Below are 27,799 nucleotides of genomic sequence, written 5' to 3'. Positions count from 1 at the left end.
TATATAGTAGATATTATATTATTTACATATAAAGGAAGATAATAAAATATATCAATACCCAACTTAACATTGTATTATTCATAAATATATAAAATATTTAAGCTAAGAGGATGTAATGCCTCTGGTGTTGCAGGCGTCCATAGGCTACGGTGACTGCTTACCATCAGGCGGGCCGTATGCTTGTTTGCCACCGTCGTGGTATAAAAAAAAAAAAAGAGGAGCCCTGTAATGTGAAAAAAACTGAAATAACTGAAAAATGGCCATAATATAAATAATAATAATATTAATTATATAAACTACATTTTCTTACATCAAAATCGTGTTTAAAATGCAAAAATGTAATAAAATATTTTTGGCCGCCTAAATCGTCATTTTCGACCTATGTGCGGGGTTGCCGGCCGCGCGTCCCTATCTCACCTCGCTACGCTCAGCAGTCTATATCTACTTGGCCTGCTATCCTTCGTTTCCCATCCTCTATAGTAATGTACTATTAATGTAGGTGCTAGACAGACAGCGATCTATATATTGGTATCGATATTGTGTAGCTAAAATAAAAATAAGTGATTAAACATTTTTTATGGGGAATTATACTCTGTATTAAATAAAAGTAACCAAACAATTTGTACATTTTCGGGTAGTTATACCATTTATTGGTTAACCAACCAAATACAAAACCGCCTGGATCTGTCACTGAACGACCTGCCTTTAACCTACATTATTTGATCATGTAATGTTTTCAGCTACCCTCAACTGGCTTAGGATGCCACTTGAGGGTACATTTTGTTTAATTTATTTAAATACCTAAAGATACAGAGTAGATAGATGAAAGAAAAAAACCATTATAATTCCTTATTTTTATTACTAAGCCGTTACACATAACTTATTAAAAAATTAGACAAATTTTGATTTTTAAATGCCTTAAAGTATATAATATACAGTACATTATATGACACGTAATCTCAAATCATCGATAGTGACTATACAGTGACATTCGGTATTTACATTCCCAATTTCGTGATTTTAATATTAACTTAGATTGAGTTCAGTAAGACTTAGAAAACTAAAATCCATGCTAAAACTAAAGTAGGTAACCAATGTAATAAATAACACAACTATGAGAAAAAAAAATGTGTAGAAAAAAATATAATGTTGATATTGTAAATATGCGAATACTTGTCGGCAATCATGCGAATACAGTTTTTAAGATAGCGTCCAAAAGGCCAACAACATTACATATTTGTTTAACTAAATGTCTATAGCATTGATTAACTTAAGATGAAGTAAACGAGATGGCGCTGTACAGCTCCATACATTTTGTGGTAAATCTAACTGTTAAATTTGACATTTAACAATTCAGTGACCGAAAACATATGGCGCAGTGCAGTTTTGGATGTCAAACTAAGGGGCAGATTTTTTCTTAGACTACCTCTCTATTACAATCAATTGGCACTTCCTGCATCGCTGAAAGCAAGTAGTTTTGTTTGAGAGTAAAGATTTTTTGTTGGAAAATTCTGTCGCTGGAAGTGTGGATAGACATCATAGATATTGCTTCCAGGGTTCGAAATTATCCAGATAATCAAAAGAGTGTCTTTGATAATTATCCAATAAATACCGAATAATTATCCCAGGTATGGATGGTGCTATATTTATTTTCTTGGAATTCTTTGATAGTAAAAATATGTATGGGGCGTTTTTTGCCATGTAGAAATAAAAACTGACCTAATATTGATTCGTTTTTTTTATTAACGATCGAAATATGAGATAATCATCAGGTAACAAATTTAAGGTTATTATTAAATCGCTAATATTCAGACATATAAATCATTCATAATTATCCTTTTTCATCATTTTGTATCATTGATAATTATCCTTCCGAACCCTGATTTCTTCACTTTATGAAAAACCTTGGTGAAAAAAAATCATTACAACGAATAAGTAATTTTTTTATTTATTTACAGACGAAAATGGCGAGTTTACTTTAAAACTTTAATATCTGTCAGTAGGTATGTCTAAACCAAGTCGCATAGTGGCAGCGTCACAGCTAAAAAGGCGTTTTTGACTAAGTTATAAAAGAAACAAATTTTCACAGAAATTGTCATTATCTCTAAAACAAGACCGATTTCAGAAAACATTGTATGACATTTTAGTCTCTAAATGCGGTCAAGAATACACCTTTGAAATCTGTTGGGTTTAATTGGCCCACGGTGTATAAAAGAGTCATCGTTTTTTAATGTGTCCGAGATAATAATGATACCTAGACTATTATTATTGCACATAAATAAATGTACAAGATTAAACACTATAGGTTACATATATGCAAGTGAAACAGAACTTAGAATCACTCATGGCCGGCTGACTACATATAATACTAAACTAAATACTTCTGCACCAGCAATTTTTTATAAAAATATTGACTATCATTATTTTGGAAGATTATTAAAGTATACATGAATGGTTGTGACACAGGCGTGGGTAGCAACGAGACAATAGTACATTACTATAGAGGCCGGGAAACGTAGGGTTGCAGGCCAAGTAGATATATACCCTATACGGATAGAGATACGCGGCCGGCAACCCCGTTTCTCGCCGAGATATGTATAGTGCTTTTCTCAAACTTGCAATTAAAACAAAAAATTGTAGTCAATTTGTTTTGTGGCGACCAGTGCCGGATTAACCATTAAGCAAAATAAGCACTTGCTTAGGGCACCACGTCTAGGGGGGCACCAAAATCGTAGGAAAAAAAAGGAAAAGGCTGCATCAGCATCGCAGTCTTAGTGTAGTACTTATGTACACGTAACTTTTTGGTATGTGTCTACCCATCTAATAACGAAGGGTCGTAATAGAGTGAGGACACGTAAGCACATCTCGAACCTTACGCGGAGGCTCTCAAAGCTCATGGTCAAAAAATCTTACCGTCGGGCTTGTGGCCAACTGATTTTCTCGACGTAGATTACCGATTTTATAGCGAATTTTGCTCTCTTGCACACCAGATGTGTCGGCCAGGCCGAGTTTCTGCAGAGCCGCGATCCTGCGACCTAATTGTTAAAGTGTTATAAAGGGCCCCGCGAAGGCCGAAAACCGAAAGTATCTTATCAAGTTGCGCTTTCGAGGTAAGCCAAAGGCTGAGCAGTAGGAGAACCGTGATTACATAGGTTCGATTTCAAGCCAGCAGCTGGGCCTTCTGCTTTGCTCACACCTCGCCGTTGGTTGTATTGTATGATAACGCGCCGCGATCGGACGCTCCGGCCGGACGTCCAGCCATTCTTACCTCGTCATTGGTCAAATTCAAGCCTTGCTTTCTTCCAGCTCGACCTTTGGCCTATACGTAAGCGCCGATCGAACGCTCCGCGCGTTCAGCCTTATGGAAAGCTCAGCCTTTGCTTTTAAAAACACTGATTTAAAGTTTCATGATTCAGACCAATCAAATTAGATCGAAAAATAATAATAAATAATAATTAATTCCCAGCAAGCTGGAAATTGTTTTAATACTTTCATTTGGTCTTAAATGCGTGTAATCCGAGTTTGCTCCATCCCAAGAGGTGTGCATACCTTTTGGGATCCTTAGAAGATATTTTTTTCCTTTGGATTGCCAAACCATAGCACTTGGTGGATCAGACACTGGTAAGGCGTTTTCGGATTATTACATGATTTTACCAAAAATAAAAAATGTCGATCTTTTTTTTTTACAATTTACTACGAATACAGTCATATATAAATTTTATTGCAAGAACATAGTTAAATTACATTTCGGATCCTCAGATATCAATTTTAGTCATAATTAGAACTATTTTTCCAACGGACCGTACCGTTTTCGATTTACAAGAAAAAAACTGATAAAGAGGAAACATTTACCAGCACACCTCCTGGAATGGAGCAAACTCGGATTACACGCATTTTTAGGACGAAATTCGAAAAAATCTAATTTTATTGGCCTAGGTAATTGTGACACATAATTATTTAAGAAAACGGGACTTAATCGCGTTTGATTAAGTTCCAAAATTACCTCCAACGTCAAGATAATGATGTCGACTTTACCCAGTCTTCTCCGAGACCATGGGGACAACGCCGTCCTTGAAACGTCAGGTCAGGTCAATAATTTGCTATTTAAGACATGGCTAAGCCCCTACTGAAGGCCTTTGCCCTTACATAAATGAGCTTCACAGGAAAACTCTATAGAGGTTGCAAAACCCTGTGCGGAGTACGGCCTGTCTTACGTCTTCGCTTACACTTCGATATTGGTTGGCTTGGTCTCCGGCCTAATGCGAAACACGGTCTTCGAATTTGCTTAGGTACACTTGACCTTACCTACTGTTACATTACTGCTGCAGTACTGTCAATTTCCGTGATAAAATGATGTGATGGATTTAAAGTCTATTCTCAGCAGTAATGCGGCAATAAACGTCACTCAATTTACTAAGAAAATTCGATGTAATCTTGATGAGGGGGCACCATGGTCTAGGAATGCTTAGGGCATCAAAATATCTTAATCCGGCACTGGTGGCGACCTACTCGGCTCGCCACTCTACCAGCGGTGTACAACCACGCGCGTAAGTCCGCGCGCCTGCGCGATGCGCCACCGCCGTTGCCTAGCAACGAATATGCACAACAAATCACCGTACCAAGCTAACTGAAGCTAGTTGATGGTTGGATGCCAAGACGTTGTGTCACAATTTGACGTTAAAAAACAAAAGAAGGTTGCTTAACAGTCCTAGGTGTGTAAGGCTGTATGAAATTCCTTTACATATCATCTTCACTCATCGCACCTGATATGTAGTATTTCCGGACCTAATTTGACGTAAGTAATGTCATCATTTCATAGCAAGTTTGAGAAAACATACATACAATAACTGTATGTAAAAAATGCCCACGTTATGAATTTTGTATAGTCATTGCATGACACCATACATCTTGAGTGACTTAAAAAAAGAATCATAGGCTATGTGCGCGAAGAGCGCGGCGGGAGAACTAAATGTAACAAACGCGCTCGAAGTGGCAAAAATTTTAACACTCATACGGTCAAATATTTTTGCAACTCATGTGTTCCGTAGCTGCCCGGCGGGCGCTCGAATCACGCACACAGTCAATAGATCTTTTACAATATTTATTAATGTGTAGGTACAATTAAATAAAATGCATCTTATTCCCCATAGTGATACAGTTTATTATTGCATACTAACAACGCCTGTGATTCAACCTTTTCAAGCAACATTATCTTATAAAATATATGTCCATAAATTTCGCAAGTATTCATTTGGATTTGCAAATACATCAACTATGCTAAATTCATTTGGTGAAAAAAAAAATAGTTTGTTGACATAAAAACTAACAAAAACCTAATATGAATGAAAATATCGAAGGGTAAGGCCTCCAAAAAGATAGATCGACGATCTAATCAAGATCTCTGAAAACCGACGATGGAAAACAGCGCATGACTGGTCGTTGTCGAATTCCCACGGGGAAGCCTTTACGATAAAATAAAGTGTCTGTGAATTATGTTTCTATGAAAACAAACTATTTTTTCTTCTATTCTAATATTTTTTTGTGTTACACCAATTCCGTATTACACAACTTTTAAAAAGTGTTTAGTAAAATCAAAGAGAATCTCAAAATAGAGGTCGATTGTCAAAGAAAACCTTGTAGGCCGCAGTCAATTTACTGCCATCTTTCGACACATGATTAAAACTTTTAGAACGCCATTTGACTTTGATCCTTATTTTATCCCTGATATGTGTTAAATTGGTTAAATATGATCAAAGGACAGAGTATGGCGGCATCGTTTCGAGCGATGGCGCCACTGCCTTAAGCCGATGGATAATATGGCGCCGTTTTTTTAATTTAACAAATTTAACACATATCAGTGATAGAATAAGGATCAAGTCAAATGGCGTTCTAAAAGATTTAATCATGTGTCGAAAGATGGCTGTAAATTTACTGTGGCTACAAAATTTTCTTTGACAATCCACCTCAATTTCAAATTCTCTTTGGTAAAATATTCTTTAAAGAACATGTTATACTAATTACATAATGCCATATGTATATAAAAGTTTGGTATAAAAATCGAAAAACACCCAAGATTCGATGTATGTTGTTAAAATACTCAATTCCTCGTGGAACTTTAATCTTACTTAAAATATACTGAACTGAGCCGCAAACTTACTGAACTGTATATTTCCTATATTGACTAATAACAAAGTTAAATTGATTGAGTAACATGCGTAAAATCGAAGATATTTCGTGCTCCAAATTTGACAGGCAAACAAGATGGACCCGGGTACGTCCTTAAACTACGTCCAAAAGAGAGGTATGGGCATTGTGAATGTCATCTCGCTTTGTGTAGTAGGCAGTGGCGGATCGTTCAAAGAACTCGATTCCCACCGGCTTGTCTAATTTCAGCCCGTTGAGTACTTTCACGATCGGTTTATGGAGAAAAGGAAAGCAAAATTAGCTCCGGGTTCCCTACGAATATTTGTGACGCGCCGCCACTGGTAGTAGGGCACAGCCAGTGGATGTCATTCCAGATCTAGAGCAGAGCCCAACTGGAGAAGTACCTCCACCTTACAGAAAACAGCAGCCAAATAACACTAGACCCTACTCATAGTGTTGTGTTCCTGCCGGTGAGTAAGGTTGCCAGAGCTCAATGAGGGGGGGGGGCGGGTTTAGGGTGGCAACGCGCAAGTAACTCCTCTGGAGTTGCAGGCGTAAATAGGCTACGGAGGCTGCTTACCATCAGGCGGGCCGTATGCTTGTTTGCCACCGACGTAGTATATAAAAAAAAAAAAAAAGATGGCGCTGGCGCTGTACAGCTCCATACATTTTGTCAATTAAGTGACCGCAAAACTTATGGCGCCATCTGTTTTGGATGTCAAACTAAGGGGCACTTTTTTTTTACCTCTATTACAATCAATTCTCTTTGCTAATATCAGTACATTGTTGCTAGAAATAAAATAAAAAACTCAACCATACATTATACAACTTACTTTCCAGATAAAAAAACCGACACTGAACACGAATAATTTCGCACATTGACCCGTCCCCTGCCCGCCTGTTTCACGCCTGTGCCACATAGGAACAGGCAGACCACACGCGCGTAATTATATTGATGTCCTGCCCATGATGCCGGCGGCCAACGCCACTGTGCGAGCGAGACAGCAATATAGGCATAGAGATAGGAACAGGCGAGTCAACGTATTAAATTCTTCGTGTTCAGCGTTCCAAATTTACACCAATGTATCTATATGTTGAAAATTATAACGACTTTTCTCAGTATATTTATTTTAAATAGTATGGGAAGCGCAAAATGCAATATTAACGTGTACAAAAGTGCACCATACGGCCTTATTAATAAGACTTAAAATGCATTTTAGAGGAAATGCCATATTTAAAATGTCACGACATGCAAAAACATCAAATGTGACGTTTGTAAGCGAATTGTCGCTTACCATAAGGATGAAATTTGCTTGCATCTTTATATCAATAACCTATCAGAGCGTCCTTATGGCAATCGACAATGTGGTGCATTTTGCTTGAAAATGACACAAATGATCATAATATAATCATAAGATTTGATATTTTTAGAAATTTTAGATTTAAATAGTTTTAAAAACACAGCGCCATAACTCAAAATAGTAAGTTTTAGTTACGACAAAAATATAATTTATAATGAGTTTCTATAATCTCAATGTTAATAAATATTGGTGTTTAATTCGTTAATACGTTTGCAATTTAAGTGTTACTAAAAAAACGATTGTACAGTCAGCGTCAAATACTTTGTAGCAGTCAAAGTGGCCAAATAGTTCGGTACACCATATTAAATATATGGTGTACCGAACTATTTGGCCACTTTGGTTGCTACAAAGTATTTGACGCTGACTGTACATACCTACATTGCGATGTAAAAATATGTATTTTGTATATAGTTCTACATAACCTGATGTCTATTACCTTATACTATGTATCTTTAGGTATTTAAATATAAGTAAACAAACAAGTTGTAAATTTTCGGGTAGTTATAACATTTATTGGTTAACCAACCAAATACAAAGCCGCCTGGATCTGTCACTGAACAATCGACTTTAACCTACATTATTTGATCATGTAATGTTTTCATCTACCCTCAACTGGCTTAATGAGCCATTTGAGGGTAGATTTTTTTTACTTTTATTTAAATACCTAAAGATACAGAGTTTAGGTCATTTAACCAACTGGAGACGACTTGTTTGTAATTTTCTGTACAAAACAGTCTGCCGATTTTTGCGGGGGAGAGGCACGTCAAAGGTATGATAAAAGTCAGTCCATACAATAAGTATGACAGAGTTTTCGACAGAGGGAGCTCTTAAAGGCGACTCCGGTTGGTCAAATGCACTAAGTTTATTATAGACAAAGAAATACTAAAACACGTTAAGTGGCTGCAAATTTGACACCGAAAATAGATGGCTCAATACATTCTGCGACTAAGTTGTCAAATCTGGCAATTAAGAGTGCCTAAGACTGCCGCGATACTGCGGCGCATAAGGGAAATTTGCGGAGGCGCAGGTGGCGTGTTTTAAAGCTACCATGCGCTTGCGAGCCGCATCTCTGGTGCGACGCGTGCGCGCCAGCTCCAACAGCCTCCTGGCAATGATTGCGGACAAGTTTTGCCCGTACATTTCATTTCGCTGTGGACTCCATGCGCCCGGCAGCGCTGTGGTTAACACAATGAGATATAGTAGGTGATAACTGTCAATGTGTTAACCACTGAAGCGTTAAAAAGCTTTTTTTTGTATTATTTTATTGTATTAATGCATGTGTACTCGTATTTGTAGAATAGTGTTTAAGTCTTGTGTTCCAAATTAATATGTATGAGTCATTATGTTACTCGAAATAAACGAATTTTAATTTTTAATAAGCAACATTCCGCGAGCCAGGAGCATATTTCTATGACCAATAGCCTCCCGGGGGAAAATGCGTAAAGTGGTAAGGGCGATGTGTAATGTCTTCGTGGACGTCAGCTGCCACTCCGATGGTGTTGAGGAATGGCATTTAGTCATCGCCTCCAAATTGGAACTGTGTCCGAAGGTTGTTGAGATGTTATTGTTAATTTAAAAAATCGCCAGCCGGATGTATCGCGTGGGAAAGACCGTCAGCTGTTTGCATGAACATGTAAATACGCACCATAACATTTTATGATATGACAAAATCATGAAAGTTTGCATGTAGCATTTTGTAAGGCGTTTCAATAAAGGCCTATCGGAATACGCATACTTTGCGGAAATAAAATGGTCAGGCGCGTATTTATAAATTTTCATGCGACCAGCTGACGGTCTTTCCACCGCGATACAACCCGCTGAAGGTTTTTAAAACTTCATAATTGCATCTAAACTATCATCCGACTGAGTATCAATTGGGAGGCGATGACTGGCCAAAACATTTTTTTTTACATGTTAACGTGACCAGCTGACTGGCTTTCGGCTGAATATTTATTTAATTTACGATAGCATCTAAACTATCATGTGACAAAGTATCCCGGAGGCGATGGTTGACGAAATTGAAATGACCACATGACTTTTCGTTCGCAGCTGAGATGACAGCAGTCATCTCGTTACGTTTTTTATCCAACCACGAAACATGGCGCATATTTTGCACCAAAGTAAGGACGCTAAGAAAGAATTTCGTAGATTGACCCGCTTGCTTCTATCTCTATCGCACGTGCAAATTTATATTGCTGTCCCGCTCGCACAGACCGCCGGCATAATGGGCGGGTCAATGGTCTAAATTCTTCGTGGTTAGCGTCCTTAACCTACGCGTTTCAGTATTAATTTGTCTATGATTTTTATCATAATCTATCTAATTATTACATGCACATGCCCCGTCGGTGGGCAAATATCTAAAATAATGATTACGTGAGCATTTTGACTCAATCCTTTCAGTCAGAAACGAAACATCCTTCAGAAATCAGTCCGGTATTTTGTTGTATTGAATGTCCTATGGCATTTTAGCCTTTTAGGAAAAAGTCACTTTACTCTTTCGCATTGACACCACACAAATAGTTTAACAATGTGCTGTTCATCCACTGTCAATAATCAGAAATATGGATTTGCCAAAAACATGAATGACTGTGAACATATTTTCAACATACTAACCGAACATTATTGCCAACGTACCGTCTAAATCAGGGGTCTCCAAATTACGTCACACACACACACGGATTTATATCTACGCGTCACGCACCGCATGCGGTACAAAGCTAGTCAGGTTGTCGCACGCTATTATACTGGATTATTTTGGGATCGTGATCCCAAATGTCAAAAATGTGTTAAGATGGTCATAATTTAAAGAACAAACTTCTCCATTGGACTAACCACAAAACCGCGAAAATAAATCTTATGTCCTTGAGGCCCCAAAGTAAACGAAATGAGTATATTTTTTTCAGGATTTCCATATCGTTCCTGTCGGAAACCTTGTTCAGTATGACCATCTCAATAAATTTTTGACATTAACCCCGAAGCCCATTAACCGACCCCGAAATCAAAATCACCCAGTATTTGGAATTCTCTGATGTGATTTCTTCAGCTTGAACCTCTAATCTGTTAAACAAAGGCATTGTTTCCTTTATGATGATGATGATAACTAATGCTACCGCTATAAACCGCGTCATAAGATAACGGGAAGAAGCCCATTTAAAACCATTTTTTTATCCTGTTTATAAATTAATGAACAAGTTGAAGTTTTGTTATCTCCAAAAAATGACCTCAATTATAGCGGTTGATTGTTCCCCAAAAGAGCTGTTACATTTTTTAAAATGATATAGGAGACAAACGAGCAACCGGATCGCCTGATGGTAATCGATTACTGCGGTAATTGGCGGCGGCGCCCATGAACACCCGCAAGTGTTGTAAGTGCGTTGCCGGCCTTTAATATGAGAGTACGCTCTTTTCTTCAAAGTTTGAAGGTCGCATTCGGTTCGGAAATACCGCAGGCGACAGTTCATTCCACAGTTGAGCTATGCGAGGCGGAAAATTTCTGGAGAAACGCATAATTGAGGACTGCCAACCATATAAGTGGTAAGGATAGAATTGTTGTCGCGTAGAGCGATGGCGAAAAGAAGCGGCAGGGATTGATCCGAACAATTCCTCGGAGCACTCCCCGTTATACATGCGATAGAAAATACATAGCGAGGCCACATCTCTACGCAGCGCTAAGGATTCAAGCCGATCCGAAATACGCTGGACTGGATATAAATTAATTTAGAGTCGGCAACGCGCATGTGACACCTCTGGAGTTGCAGGCGTCCATAGGCTACGGTGACTGCTTACCATCGGACGGGCCGTATGCTTGTTTGCCTCGGTCGTGGTATTAAAAAAAATCATCCTTAATACTATCACGAATCTCACAATAGTTGCTTTTTAAACGATATTGTTGTTTTTTTTTATGATAGAGGAGGCAAACGAGGTAAGCGATTACCGCCACCCATAGATACCTGCAACACTAGAGGGGTTGTAAGTGCGCTACCGGCCTTTAAGATGGGAGTACGCTGTTTTCTTGAAGGTTGTATAGGGAGCGTGCATGAACTATAGGAGGCAGCACTGGAGCCGTCAGATTTTTGGCGCGAGGCGTAAATGTGATGTTTATTGTTCCGATGTAGCCCACAAGATGGCAGAACCTACTATGCACAAGGAAATACATGACGTGTAAATGTGCATGTTTATGGTTCCGATTCAGGCCACAAGATGGCAGACCCTCCAACGCGCACGGTCTCTATCGGTCTATAGTCTGTATCTTTAGGTATTTAAAAAAAGGTAAACAAACAATTTGTACATTTTCGGGTAGTTTTAATATTTATTGGTTAACCAACCAAATACAAAACCGCCTGGATCTGTCACTGAACGACCTGACTTTAAACCTACATTATTTGATCATGTAATGTTTTCATCTACCCTCAACTGCCTTAAGGAGCCATTTGAGGGTAGATTTTGTTTACCTTTTTTTAAATACCTAAAGATACAGACTATAGAAATGCCTCAGGCTCGTGCCGAAGATGGCTCTACATAAAAGAAACAAAGGCTTATTTTAAACAGATTAGGTCATGAGCCGAAAAAATCATCAAGATAATTTGTACAATATCGCGTCTGTCGGAATCGAGGGGTAAAATGACAACTTAATCTTCGGTAAGTATGTTAAGCATATATATCTGAACGGATCGCTTAGCTGGTGGGCTCGTCGAGGAACTCCACGTAGGTGAAGGGGAAGTGCCCCGTCCGGCCGTTCAGCTCGCCCTCCCACTGCCCGTTTATGTTCATGCGGGTTACCTAAAACATTTAAAAAAATGTTATTTAAAACTACACAAGAAATAAGTTTTTGGCAAAAATTTCATTTTTGGGACAAGCTTTTATCGCTGACTGTACTTTTCTTTCCACAGGCAACTAATACTCATCGAGACAATTCTAAAAACCCCAAACACAATTAGGTTGCGTTGTTTTATCACAGAGTTCCTATGTCCACCTCTTGTCTCCATCATCAGATCAGCTCGATGGTACCATAATATTGCATTGTCACCCGACTTACATATGTATGTAAATTTTCAGCTCAATCGGAATCTGGGACTGGGAAGTGGATCAAATGTAACTTTAAGAATTATTTACGATTATTTTGTTAGTTAGTGCGACATGTCACACGGTGGTTTAAATACAAACGTCATCCTGTGTGCAAAATTACGTCACTTTTGCGTCATCCGCTTGATTTGTTCGAGCCCTGGTGATGCACAAACGCTAAAAATACGAAAATTGCTTCTAAAAATGCGTAATTTTATTTTGACAAATAAAAAATTCAAAAACACGTCTACGGTAGCGTACATCCATCTCTCTCTCGCTTACGTTGAGTGAGAGTGAGAGAAGACGAGCCGTTAAAGTAAAGCCGTACCCGCACGATGTCGCCCTCCTCGAGGCGCAGCGCGGTGCGGTCGTAGGCGTTGGGCACGCGCGTCTGCCGCACGCGCGCCAGCGCCGGCAGCATGCGCTGCCAACAACACGGTCGGTCAGTACATGTACTGTGCTAATACAATAAGGCCGAGCCTGTGAACGGCAGCTGCCGCTCCGTTGGCTGAGCAGTTAGGCACAAAAAAAGATACTTCATACAACACAAACCCCAAGTGCGAGTCCGACTCGCTAAGGAACGACAAGGAAACGGTCAATCATTACATTACATATTATACTGTGCTAATACAATAAGGCCGAGCCCGTGAACGTCAGCTGCCGCTCCGTTGGCTGAGCAGTAGGCACAAAAAAACTAGTCGTTTCCTATGATACTCCTACATACTACATAAACCCCAAGTGCGAGTCCGACTCGCAAAGGAACGACAAGGAAACGGTCAATCATTACATTACATATTATACTTTGCCAATATATCATAAGGCCTCGCCACTTGAACATCAGCTGCCGCTCCGTTGGCTGACTAATAGGCACTAAAAAAACTAGTCATATCCTCTGATAATTTTACATACAACATTAACCCCAAGTACGAATCGCACTCGCCTACCGAGGGTTCCGTAAAAATTTAATTTATATCAAATCATTGTTTTCAAATTTTTCCTCGTAGTAAGACGATATTACTTGCCATATTTCATAGTTCTATGTCAACGGGAAGTACCCTATACATTTTGATTCCCTTGAAAATGTTGATATACATTTTTTTGCGGCATAAACGACCGAATCTTTTTTTTTACGTTAACATGTAATTTGATTTTTTCACAGCTTCAAGGGACTGTAGACCTGAATATATGATTTTAATTTTAAGTAGATATCTCCTAGAGTTTTCGAGATAAAGGGTCTTGACAGACAGACGGACGGATAACAAAATGATCATATAAAGATTCCGTATTTCCTTTTGAGATACGGAACCCTAAAAATACGTGAATGACAAATTTAAATGCTATCAAACTATAGTTTAAAAAAAAAAGTTAACAAAGTACTCACATAATTAATGTATATGTAAATTCTTGGTAAATTAAGTTAAACTAAATTTCCATTTGGGGTCCATCTTACCTGCATGTTGGTCCTCTGCGGGTTCCTATTGTTGGTTGGCGGACTGGGCGGGTCGCCCAGCTGTGTCATGCCCTCCGTCACTATGGGCGCTCCCGAGGCCTCCAAATTCTAGAACACACAATAAATATTTATTTTAATTGTATGGCATATATACATAAACATTTCGAGCAATCAAATTTCGTATTCAACTCCAGATAACTATATAAACTATCAAACAAGTCGCTTTCAAAGAGTTGAAGAGCGTTAGTCAAGTGCCGCTATTTGTGACGTAGAAAATTATCCTGTCCAGAGCGTTTTGCAAAAAAAAAAGTGGCTGTGACATAATCGGACAGACAGACGGACATGACGAATCTATAAGGGTTCCGTTTTTTGCCATTTGGCTACGGAACCCTAACAACAAATAATGGCAAGAAACTTGGCAGCTCTTAGATTGTCCAAAATGTTATATAATAATAATAAATTCTTTTATTTCAGATACATGCGATCCATAATTACACAATCATTAATATTATAGCAATTTTGATAAAATTAGCTAGACAAAATATAAATTAATAAAAACAAAAATACATTAAAATTGCAATACTTACTTTTTTTTTATTCTATTTATTGACAATAACAATATACATAATGGATATATACAGATGATTACTATAACTAGCTTATATCTAAAATAGGCCCTTGAGGCATTGTACCAAGGATGCTGGCGGCATTTCCTCGTTGTATCGCAATACTGATACGTTGTGCGAGGAAGCCGCCAGCTCTTCGGTCACCAGTTACGTCAACCAGACGTTTCGCGATTTCTCCAAAAAACTTGTGCGCGCTGGGACCCCATACTTAATTACTTGCACACATAAAATTAAAAATTAAAACGAACAACATACAATTGATAAAAACTAATAAATCAGTTAGACGCCCTGTGCAGCTTATCCCAATGAAGCTGGAAAGGGCCGTCTAGGCGCTCTGCCACCGTCTGAAGGAGGCTATTCGAGCTGCCGCGCAGGCGCCTCACCAAGGACGCAACGCGCTTGCGCATTATGGCATGGAAGCCGTCCGTACCGTATATATCAAGTACCCTTTCCACGTAGGGTACGGGGATGGAGCCGGTCCTGCCCTGGCTGTTGCGCGCCGTCCACCATTGTTCCTCGTCACGGTTGATCACTGATCACACACCTACGCCCAGTTAGGCATGGATACACTGAGACATACCCTCTGCACGTAGGGTACGGGGATGGAGCCGGTCCTGCCCTGGCTGTTGCGCGCCGTCCACCATTGTTCCTCGTCACGGTTGATCACTGATCACACACCTACGCCCAGTTAGGCATGGATACACTGAGACATACCCTCTGCACGTAGGGTACGGGGATGGAGCCGGTCCTGCCCTGGCTGTTGCGCGCCGTCCACCATTGTTCCTCGTCACGGTTGATCACTGATCACACACCTACGCCCAGTATTTAGGCATGGATACACGGAGACATACCCTCTGCACGTAGGGTACGGGGATGGAGCCGGTCCTGCCCTGGCTGTTGCGCGCCGTCCACCATTGTTCCTCGTCACGGTTGATCACTGATCACACACCTACGCCCAGTATTTAGGCATGGATACACGGAGACATACCCTCTGCACGTAGGGTACGGGGATGGAGCCGGTCCTGCCCTGGCTGTTGCGCGCCGTCCACCATTGTTCCTCGTCACGGTTGATCACTGATCACACACCTACGCCCAGTATTTAGGCATGGATACACGGAGACATACCCTCTGCACGTAGGGTACGGGGATGGAGCCGGTCCTGCCCTGGCTGTTGCGCGCCGTCCACCATTGTTCCTCGTCACGGTTGATCACTGATCACACACCTACGCCCAGTATTTAGGCATGGATACACGGAGACATACCCTCTGCACGTAGGGTACGGGGATGGAGCCGGTCCTGCCCTGGCTGTTGCGCGCCGTCCACCATTGTTCCTCGTCACGGTTGATCACTGATCACACACCTACGCCCAGTATTTAGGCATGGATACACGGAGACATACCCTCTGCACGTAGGGTACGGGGATGGAGCCGGTCCTGCCCTGGCTGTTGCGCGCCGTCCACCATTGTTCCTCGTCACGGTTGATCACTGATCACACACCTATGCCCAGTATTTAGGCATGGATACACGGAGACATACCCTCTGCACGTAGGGTACGGGGATGGAGCCGGTCCTGCCCTGGCTGTTGCGCGCCGTCCACCATTGTTCCTCGTCACGGTTGATCACTGATCACACACCTACGCCCAGTATTTAGGCATGGATACACGGAGACATACCCTCTGCACGTAGGGTACGGGGATGGAGCCGGTCCTGCCCTGGCTGTTGCGCGCCGTCCACCATTGTTCCTCGTCACGGTTGATCACTGATCACACACCTACGCCCAGTATTTAGGCATGGATACACTGAGACATACCCTCTGCACGTAGGGTACGGGGATGGAGCCGGTCCTGCCCTGGCTGTTGCGCGCCGTCCACCATTATTCCTCGTCACGGTTGATCACTGATCACACACCTACGCCCAGTATTTAGGCATGGATACACGGAGACATACCCTCTGCACGTAGGGTACGGGGATGGAGCCGGTCCTGCCCTGGCTGTTGCGCGCCGTCCACCATTGTTCCTCGCCACGGTTGATCACTGATCACACACCTACGCCCAGTATTTAGGCATGGATACACGGAGACATACCCTCTGCACGTAGGGTACGGGGATGGAGCCGGTCCTGCCCTGGCTGTTGCGCGCCGTCCACCATTGTTCCTCGTCACGGTTGATCACTGATCACACACCTACGCCCAGTATTTAGGCATGGATACACGGAGACATACCCTCTGCACGTAGGGTACGGGGATGGAGCCGGTCCTGCCCTGGCTGTTGCGCGCCGTCCACCATTGTTCCTCGTCACGGTTGATCACTGATCACACACCTACGCCCAGTATTTAGGCATGGATACACGGAGACATACCCTCTGCACGTAGGGTACGGGGATGGAGCCGGTCCTGCCCTGGCTGTTGCGCGCCGTCCACCATTGTTCCTCGTCACGGTTGATCACTGATCACACACCTACGCCCAGTATTTAGGCATGGATACACGGAGACATACCCTCTGCACGTAGGGTACGGGGATGGAGCCGGTCCTGCCCTGGCTGTTGCGCGCCGTCCACCATTGTTCCTCGTCACGGTTAATCACCATGAGACGTTCGCCGCGTCTGAAGGGCAGGTCGTCTGGGTCCTGCAAAAAAGTTTTTAAATTAGAACTCTGGATTTTTTTACGGTTACTGGTTTACAGTTTTTTAATGTATATTTTTCGTACTAATGGGTACTTACCGAACTCCCATCATAATAAAGATTATGTATTTCATTTCGTATTTATGTGACAATCATTAAGTCCTAATAGCTATTACGTTACTAATATATTACGACATACCTTCTATGCAATAAAATTTAGAGTTTAAACCCTGGGAATTATATATTACACATATATTATCTATTTGTATATACGGGAATCCCCGACACGTGTAGTAAAAACACATTATCATACATAAATGAATAAGGAAACCTAGTCGATACAATCCTGAGCATAATATAGCCCATATAGGGAAAGCGACTAGATAAAATAATCCATGGTGAACCTTACATATAAATTGTGTTCAAGGATAATTTATGTAATCCACATTTATTTATATTAGCAAGAGAATTTGAAATAGAGGTGGGTCGTCACGGCCATCATTTGACACATGATTAAAACTTTTAGAACGCCATTTGACTTTGATCCTTTTCAGTTTGATATGTGTTTAATTTGTTAAATATCAAACAGTGGCGCCATCTAATAGATCAAAGGCCAAAGGTATGGCGGCATCGTTGAGAGCGATGGCGCCACAACCTTTAGCCGATGCCCGGTAAGATGGTGCGTTCTAAAAGTTTTAATCATGTGTCGAAAGATGGCAGTAAATTTACTGTGGCTATATAGTTTTCTTTGACAATCCACCTCTATTTAAAATTCTCTTTGCTATTACTAATACTATAAAGGCGATATCTACTCTGCATGTTAACCCTTTTCCAAGTCGCACCAATCTGCAAGATTTTCCAAAAAAATCCAAATACATATATTCAATTACTTAATCCAGCTTTGATGGTTTTCGCGAAACTGCAATCTGTTTTGAACCTTAAATCGGAATGCTAAAGTAGAAATTCTATTGGCGCGTATGTGATCGATAAATCTTAACTTTTTATAGCCACGTGAAATTAAGTAGAATATGAGCAATCAGGGGAAATAACATACTTATCTGCAAACGTGACGGGCGTCTACCTCTATTATTACCGGCTTACCAATTTTCACACTGATCGTTTATAGTACATTGTGCAACGAGGGGGGTACGTGAAATTTTGGATACGAGGGTGGTAAGACCCGAGTTTGCAATATTCTTACCCCCGGAGTTACACACAATGTTTTTCATCACACTTGCGAAGAAAAAAGTAAATTTTAAGCAAAATAATTCTTAAATACGGTGACATATCAATGCGACATCGCAAAAATCGATCTAGCTACGTCTTATCTGTGAAAAAACGCGCATTTTTTAGTTTGTATATGTTTTCCGAGCAAACCTCGGCCCCCCAGATATTTATTTATTAAACGTGGAAAGGAAACTCATGTATGGAGTGAGCATGAGATCTAAACTTACTTATTTTTGCTCCAGTATTCATTTTCGTATCGACCAGCGAACGTTTTCCAGGTCATTAGATCGGAACAGATGCTCGAGGAAGTCCGCACGTGTTTGTTTATTTTGGGCCCACGGGAGGAAAATGAACGATTACTGTTAGTCAGCATCATTCCAGGCGTATAATAATAGCTATGGAGTCATAAAGTTTTCGGTATATTTAAGATGCGACTTGATATCAGGGAAAATTGAAATAAACATATATTTCGGTTTATTTTATACTCCAAATATAGGACTCGGTTGTGTTTTTAGATAACGACTTCGTATTATGAGATTGCCCAATCAGAAATGAAATAATTAACAAAGAACGAAAAAATACCGTTTTCGTTCCCATACAAAAAATACCGGTTTCCGATCCCTGCTTGGTATATCGGAGTACAATCGCCATTTGATGTACTTAATATAAATTTAAGGGACCTGTATATATATAATTGTGTAATATTGTATACCCGAAAAGGGTAGCCGTTGTGACTCTGTATCATTTTAACATCTTGTTTGACACGGTAAACAATAAACGAATTCTTCTTCTTCTTCTTCTTCTTGAGTCGCTTATCGTCAAACTCGGAAAAATCCACTGCACCCTCGTAAATCCTCGGTTTTTGATATTTGGAACGTTGTTACTATAATGTCTTCATACAGTATCATGGTCCTTAAACGTAACTGGACTGATTGGCGAGATAGAAAAATGTGAATAAATTTTCACGTTTTCTCCATAGTAAATGTATGGAAAGTTCTATTTAATTTGTGGCTTTTTAGTAAATTACCTTAAGTTGACCCCTAGAAAACTATTGATACTGGATAGAAATGGAATCGATTGGCATAAAAAAATAGCATATGAAAAAGTTTTCATTGTCATTGACATGAAAAAGTAAAATTAAATTACGTCTAATTACAATTAGATAAATATTAAGTTACACTGTCTGTAATTTATTTAGGATTAGGATTTTTCAATTTAAAGTGATATATCGGAGTGGCCAAAGTGTTGAGAAATATCTGAGCATAACGTCAATACAACTACAACTACGTTACGACGTTATGGACGTTAAAGTGCATGTTGAGATATTTATGAGTACCTCGGCCGGTCCGGCCACAAAGGTATAATATCTTTATATTTCGTTGAAATTCGTTCCGCCATCCTGACGCTCTCGGACGGACGCAGTAACTTGTGACGTTTGTAGCACAGCGGCCGCACCAGCGGCGTGGTGTCGTGGTGGTCGTGGAGCCAGTAGAAGCAGAGGAGAGCTGGTAAGTTGGCGAACAGTTGGTCGCCAATGCGGAAGCTAGTTGAGCCGGGCACAGCCGCTCATACCCTTCAGAGCAAGGGGTTTCGAAGACAACGCAATCAATTATCAACTCGTATGTTTTTGGCTAGTAGATTCATAATGAACAATCAGATGTAGCGGGTGGTCGACACGCGGTAAGGTGCGTTGGTTCAAGGTAGTTGGTACAATCCATTATATATCATCTGCCTACGGCTATAGAGATTAGAGATGATAATAGACAAACAAAAAACCACACTTACGTTGCCAACGAAGTCAAACCGCGCCACCACGACCTCCAGCACCTGGTGCTGCTGCGGCGGCGCCTTGACGCTGGCCTGCGGCAGCGGCCGCACCAGCGGCGTGGTGTCCAGGTAGTGGAGCCGGTAGAAGGAGAGGAGAGCTGGCATGTCCGCGAAGAGCTGGTCTCCGATGCGGAAGCGCGTCGAGCCGTCGGCGGAGACGACGCGGTTTATTATGTAGTGGGAGACGCGGTCATCCTCTCTGTGAAGTCAGAAATAAACTTGAACAAAATATAACCGACAGTAAGTTTTTGGTGCATGGAGAGAGAGAAGAGACAGCACAACATAGAGATGCGGTGCTGGAATGCAGCGGAGTGGCTCAATACAGGGAAAAACATCTCAGACCTCCGAGAGACATCCCCAAGGCCGAACTCAACATCAGTTTTGATAGGATTGCTTGGGGAGTTGGGCTGGTTGGACTAGCCTACCCCCAACGCCCATCGATATCAATACAATACAAACAGTATTCTGTCAATAATTTAATTTTTGGTATCAGTTTTAATCGGACACTGTACTTTTCTTTCAACGGTAATTAGTTGCCTGTTCAACAGGCAACTAATACTCATTGAGATAATTCTAACAAACCCAAACACAATTAGTTTGTCACCTCCTGTTTCCATCATCAGATCAGCTCGATGGTACCATAAGATTGCATAATCACCCAACTTACATATGTATGTAAAGTTTCAGCTCAAATCCAATTCATTATAAGGAAATATACAATAAATTTTTGATATTGATAATATGTTTTAATTATTGTAGGAATCCGCAATGTTTTTCCTCGAATACGTCATATTGGATTTTTAAAAGCAGTGATGCAATGCTCAGCCGTTGGTGTTGGCTGAATAAGGCGGTATTGTTTTTAAATTTTCATCACAAAAAACTACGATTACGAGTAAAGAGGCGTAAATTAAATTCTAAATGAGGACTTGACTCACACGGAGATGTGCTACTAACACGTTCTGTAATTAACTGACGCACAGCACGTAGTCGCCGTGTATCGTCCTGGAATCCCCGATCAGGAAGACTCCGCTTTCTGTCTCACTGAGCGATAGTCGAGTGGCCTCTGGTCGGGACTGCCCGACGAGGTACCAGCTGTGCTAGATAGAGGACCTTCACACTGCCACATTACATGGCGACCCTGCCTTCAAATACGTTGTATACACTAACCTGACGCACAACACGTAGTCACCGTGTATCGTCCTTGAGTCTCTGACCAGGAAGACTACGATTTCTGTCTCACTGAGCAATGGCCGAGTGGCCTCCGAACGGGACAGCCTGAAGTACCAGCTGTGCTAGATAGATGACCTCTCACTGCCATTACATGGCGACCCTGCCTTCAAATACGTTCTACACTAACCTGACGCACAGCACGTAGTCGCCGTGTATCGTCCTGGAGTCTCTGACCAGGAAGACCCCGCTTTCTGTCTCGCTGAGCAATAGCCGAGTGGCCTCCGGTCGGGATAGCCCGCCGAAATACCAGCTGCAACAAGAAAGTCAGTGTCAGTTTTAATGGCGTTTTTTATAAACGTCTGTCAAATCTCAGTTGATAATAGTTTGTCTCTATGCGTCATTGTGACAATTCTGTCAGAAAGATATAACATTTAACAGTTTTATAAGAGGTTGCTAAGTTTTAACAATAAGCATCGGGGTAAATTGGATTGCCCACAATGACTATGATTAAGGCGCTGCCACGGGTATACCGGGTGTGGCCTGTAGCACGAGCAAAAAATTAAATCGTAGACTGTACTCCTCAAACTGACTAACATTCGTTCAGCGACTTTTAAAAATAACTTGTATTTTGATTTTTAGCATACCTTAAAGTTTATTCTAAGACGCAATATATTGCGCATTTTGTTAAGTTTAAAGCGTGACAAGCAACGTCAATTATACAGATGACAGCGTACATTGAAGGTAATATGAAATTTGTATGAAAAATTGGAAGTCTAAAATCTTCATAATTTTCGAAAGTCGCTGAACAAACGTTGGTCAGTTTGAAAAGTACAGTCTACAGTTTACTTTTTTGCTCATGTTACAGGCCACACCCATTATACCCGTGGCAGCGCCTTAATCATAGTCATTGTGGGCAATCCAATTTACCCCGATTTTTTCTCGAAAATATGCAAGCCGGTGGAAATCGAGGGACGCCCTACCCCTGATGTTCAAGTACTTTCTCTCGTGCCCGCTGTGTGCACGGGTCTTTGCCGAGAAGATCGGCTACGTCAGCCACACGATAGCAAATGCACGCCAACAAAGGAATTGAAGCAGTCGCCGTGGCCGAAAACGGTTCGGAGCATATACTTTAGTGTGCAGTTTTGGTATCTATTTCGTAAAAAAACCGTTGGAAACTATTGTTTTTGTCCAAGGCTGAAATGATTAGCGGTTCTTTATAAGTTCTCGGCGTTTGTGATTAGACACAATTAAGGATGGTTATGTCTAATAACGTATCAACAAACTATTGTTCAAAAAGCTGTTTGTGGAAATGTAATCCATAGAAATGAAATTGATGGAATAAAAAAGTCGAACTGTGGTTAATATTGTGAACTTGGCCCCCCTTCGCCAATCGGGTAGTAAATGAATGATCCAAACCCAAGTTATTAGGGTTAAAAATTACGAAGCGCTTCGAGAAATGTAGGTAGTGGCCTTGCGCTTCGCTTGGCGGTGCCCCAGATACTAATAATCGTATAATTCAAAACAAAATATACACGCTACATTTGTTAGTTAAAAATCCTTTGACATATCAAAGGATTCCATAAACTACCATAAAGGAGTCCATAGACTACGAGTTGCGCATAGTTACAATAACACGCTTTTAAATTTTTCATGCACAATATTTATAGTTTTTGACCGGCGCACAGGTTTCCAGTATCGTTTACAACCGGTCATTTTTGGCTAGCTCGGCAAATCGACTTAATTTGATTTTCCAATCAAAAGCAGGTAATCTAACCAGGCAGGCAGTAACCTGCCAAAGTTTTATAGGTTTCGAGAATATCTTATACCTTTAAACGAGCAATTCTTTTACATAATATCTAATATATAACGATTTCGATGAAATTTGCTCTCTGCTCTTATTTTTGGAAAAAACGCGCATTTTTTGAGTTTTAATGTTTTCCGAGCAAATATCGGCCTCCCAGATATTCCATTATTACGTGAACTTGACAGTCGTACTAACTACGCGTAATCGTAGCTCACTAATAATGGTTGTCTAAAAACAATCGCCTCCTGCTCTCGACAAGCAAATAAAATACACAATTTAATCTTAAGTAAACCTCTACCTCTAACCGTGACTTTCGCCGATCAGCAAATAATTGCTTACGATAAAAAAGGAAAGTCTAAAGCACTTGTAGTAGGAATTGCATGTTGAGTTTAACAAATAGCGTAGAATACACGGGATTCGACATGCGAGTTTGTTCACATCACTTTCTCCGTGTTTTAGTGTCATTCTGTTAACTTTATTACTATTACTTCTGCATGTTTATTGCGTACGTACATTATGTTGTTCGGTTCTAATCTATAGCAATGTCCTTTTCGGCCATTTAGGGTTATCGAAATTCAACTCATTATCTGTTATCGTGCACGTAGAGACGTTGTGCTAACCCTAATAATTGCTCAGAACAATTTTTCAGAGCACAGCCCATTATACAAGCTGTAGAACACACACAAGGAGGCAAAGTCTCTCCTTAGACTTAAAGGTTCAATACCGCTTGTGAGTTTGGGATCGTCGACGATTCGTACAGCGCGCCTTTGGATTGAGTCGAATGGTCCAAGCCGGCATGCACGTGTTCCTGCAATACTCCATATGGGGTCTGACTTGCGATTTATATAGCAGCAGTCTTTGCCCCGGAGTAAAGTATCGCCTCGCTTTATTGAGCACATCCTAACTATCATTTATCACCAACAAGAAAACTCATTGAAACTTCCCTCTCGGCGACAGCCTGCTTTGAATCTCGTAGGGACTATAGCGTAAACAAATGTTTACAATGTTTATGTTAATACTTGTTTACGTTTGGTGGCGATTAACCTGTCTTCTCTTTCTGGGGCGGTCGTAAAACCGGTTCAGTCAACGGACTGATTCAGATACTATGTCAATAAGTTAAATAGGGTAGATCGAGGCGAAACGGATCACAGGGTGGATCGGATCAATATATGAATTAAACTAACACGATATGATATGCACTCATAATTTTTAACAAATACGATATCGACTTAATCGCGTAAAGTTACGTTTTTTTTTGCCTCACGTTTCGAACGTGACGTTCGGGGAAAATTCCCCAATACCAAGAACCCAAATAAAGAAGATAAGAGGCCAAATATAAAATTTAATAAGGGCAAAGAAGCATGTTTGCCAATTTTTTAATTTTTATGGTATATTTTACTGTAATTAAATTTCTAAAAATTTATTGATAAACACATAACCTAAAATTAACTAAAAAGTTTATTTTATTTTATTTGGGGGTAGCCTCTCGAATACGTTTTTTTTATTTTTCGATGACAATCAATAGGTATGTCTAGACTAGACCTCAAAGTGGCAATACCGCAGTCAAAAATGTGTTTTGTACCGACTTATGGCGAAAGAATGATTTCGAAAAACATTTAATTATCTCTGAAACTAGGCCTAATCCAGAAAATTTTATGACATTTTAGTTTCTAAATATTACCAGGAATGCTTAGTTAAAATGTCTCGCAATGCTCACGGGCACCTTGTATATTGATGTCTATTTCTATTATAAATCTTGAGACGAATTCGTTGATTTTAATTTAATTTTGTAAATTTTTTTGTGACTTGTGTAAATATTGTACAGATATGAGCCACATAGCTTGAATAAAATATTTTTATTATATAAAACGTAATAAGTTTACGCGATTAAGTCTCGTGTTCGTATTAAATTATGCATATCAGCTGGTAAAGGCTCTCTTGATTGTTCGAAAACGAACAAGAAAGTTGCATTTTATCCACATTTGAGGTAAAGTAATCAGAGGGCCTACCAAAGTGGGCAAAGTTTGCCTAACCCTCGTACCTTGAAACCCTCGCAACGCTCAAGATTCCATTTTTCTAAGCACTAGCTACGCTCGCGGTTCAATTTTGGAATATTTCGCTTGCTGGGGTATCAATATTAGCACAAGCGGTTAAACAACAACTTTGCCCCCTTGTAAAACAAATAACTATTTCCTCATAGATATTTTTCGTACAACAATTATGATGTCACAAATGACGTTATGATGAAGTACTTGAATTATTTCCGCAAGTATGTCATATCATGTAATTCTAATGTGTTTTTTACACTGAGTTTTTATAGTAGGCCACCATTTCATATTCTGAATCTTATCACTAGCATATAAGACATAAAATCGATTGCCTGACCATGTTAAACACAATCACAGACCTATATATTTGGGTTGCTATTACTGCCATATTTTTCAAGTGTTGTATTTTAAGATGGCAGACTGAATGTAATAACAAAAGCTTTTTATTAAGGTCATGTCTGTTTATGGCAAGTTGATGAAGATTAGAATTAAGATTTAGTAGAGCAATAGACATTGTATTATAAGCACAGAGTAAGCAATATGGGGTGGAGTGGCCCCTAAATAGTACATTACGATACAAGTGCGAAAAGGACTTACTTCAGTTGTGTTTGTCACTTGTTGCAAATTACCTTTTCGCATGTGTATTGTACAAAGTTTTAAAGTACATATGGCCCTTTAAATTTTCGACATACGCACATATATATAACGCGAGTTACCGTACTAGGGTGGTAAAGTAGCACCATATGTATTGTAAATATGTTTTAGTATCTGTGATATAGGAACATGGTTTAGTTTTCCCAACACTCAGTAAATGTGGCCTCCCAAGGGATTAAAGACACTTTGTTTACAATTTCTAGTAATTTTTAATCTAAAATTAAATTTCTTGACCATACAAATTGTTTCCATATTCTATACCATGATTTGATTGATTCAAGCATCCTAAGCATCTATAAAACTTAATTCTACTGAACTAGCTTATGGATATTATAGAAAAAGCATGTCAAATGAACTCCAGCTTACCCAGCGGGTTTGTTAAATGCACCACATGTGTTGATGTGACTCCCTAATAATTATGGAATAATAAGGTTGCATCTTCATGTTTCTTACAATTGGGTATTTCTATTCATGTCCAACCTTTGTTGTTAAAATTGGGAATTTTTAAATTATTTTTACTGAGAATCACAAGCTATTATTACCAAGAAAAAAAATGTCCCAAATTTTTTTGGTCCTATTTGTTACATATTCAATTTAACCTTCTATGATTGTAATAAAAGGACAAAGAAAAAATGTATGAAGTCTTGGGGGCACTTTTTCTTCTATTAGGATCTAAAGAGGCCATGATTCTCAGTGGAAATTATATAAAAATAAAAAAATAAAAATTATAAGTTGGGGGAATAACTTTAAATAGAAATTACTTTATCCTTAATAGTTGTTTATCATTTTGACCATATATTATTTGACTTATTTGATACACAGACACAAATTTATTGCATGTAAATTTTGTTCTTAATGTGCACACACATTTAGGGTTAGAGTCCAGTTCTGAACTGTATATGTCTCTAATATATGCGTAAACGCAATGACTGTTGACCTGTTTTGTGAGCCTAAATAAAATAAACTGGACAAACAAAATTAAAGAGGACCCATTGGGATTTGGGGGTCACAAGACTCACAAGCCAAATTATTAATTTATTTAGAAACATCAAGTCATGAAGTAATTCTTATACTACACATAAGATCAGTAATAAATGTTTAATAATCCTATAATACTTATTTATTTATTCACTAAGAAACTTTCCTTCTATAATTAAAGTATACTGCTGCCCTAAGACTGGTAACTTCTCAAGGGTCATTAGGGATAAAAATCGTTTTTTTTTTTCCGAATTGCTTGAATTTTTAATTTGTACCAAAAACCTTTACTAAACAAATGCAGACAGGAAAGATAATTAAAAAAAAAAACAAGAACTAGACTAATCAGTCAGTACAGTCTATTTTAGATGCCCAATTACGATACAATTCTTACGAACGAGATAATTCTGCCAATTAAGGCAATCCGACTTGGAATACGAGATATAGGCACCTGCTCCCGCGCTAATTAGCCCAGTAACCTGTTGGATCGCTCCGCCCGGCGTTTGCGAGCAGGCTCACACGTATTCACGTACCTGGACATGTCATTCTGGTCGAAGGAGGCCCCAATCGCCGGATTCGCCATGCCAAGGTCGACTTTAGTCCAGAAAACTTCACAACCCCATCAAATGACCGGAAGCGGCACAAAACCTCAGTCCGTCACTCGCCAAAGCCCTCGGGCTGTCCGCCACCACATTCAGACACAATTTCAAACTTTTACACGTATTTTTATCACAAACTACAAACTCTCCCACAGCCCCAATCACAGGCAATTAGGATTTAGGATTTGTTGTTGCACTTTCTGATCGTGTCATCACTTCATAATGTTCACGTC

The 27,799-nt window shown here is 40.0% G+C and overlaps 1 protein-coding gene across 1 annotated transcript; it reads right to left on the bottom strand.

Moving 5' to 3' along the window:
• Positions 1-5,137: 5,137 nt before the first annotated feature.
• LOC133530762 (adapter molecule Crk) lies at positions 5,138-27,589 on the bottom strand. The gene is made up of 7 exons (XM_061868824.1): positions 27,501-27,589; positions 21,674-21,796; positions 20,275-20,515; positions 17,138-17,266; positions 14,017-14,124; positions 12,895-12,990; positions 5,138-12,284 (listed from the first exon to the last, which is right to left on the bottom strand). Exons 1-7 carry the CDS (start codon positions 27,548-27,550, stop codon positions 12,180-12,182), a joined length of 852 nt encoding a protein of 283 aa, XP_061724808.1. The 5' UTR covers positions 27,551-27,589; the 3' UTR covers positions 5,138-12,179.
• Between the last annotated feature and the right edge of the window lie 210 nt (positions 27,590-27,799).

The sequence above is a fragment of the Cydia pomonella genome, chromosome 23 (genome assembly GCF_033807575.1).
Source record: "Cydia pomonella isolate Wapato2018A chromosome 23, ilCydPomo1, whole genome shotgun sequence".
NCBI classification, from domain to species: domain Eukaryota; kingdom Metazoa; phylum Arthropoda; class Insecta; order Lepidoptera; family Tortricidae; genus Cydia; species Cydia pomonella.
This window is presented reverse-complemented; position numbering and strand designations above follow the sequence as displayed.

Bases quoted from the DNA above. Each gene is read 5' to 3' on its own strand.
- LOC133530762 (XM_061868824.1), bottom strand. From the start codon at position 27,550: ATGGCGAATCCGGCGATTGGGGCCTCCTTCGACCAGAATGACATGTCC. The intron at 14,125-17,137 runs GTATGTCTCCGT...TGTGTGTTCTAG, and splicing joins CCGTACCCTACGTGCAGAGG to AATTTGGAGGCCTCGGGAGC. The intron at 12,991-14,016 runs GTAAGATGGACC...TGTTGTTGGCAG, and splicing joins CGCAGAGGACCAACATGCAG to CGCATGCTGCCGGCGCTGGC.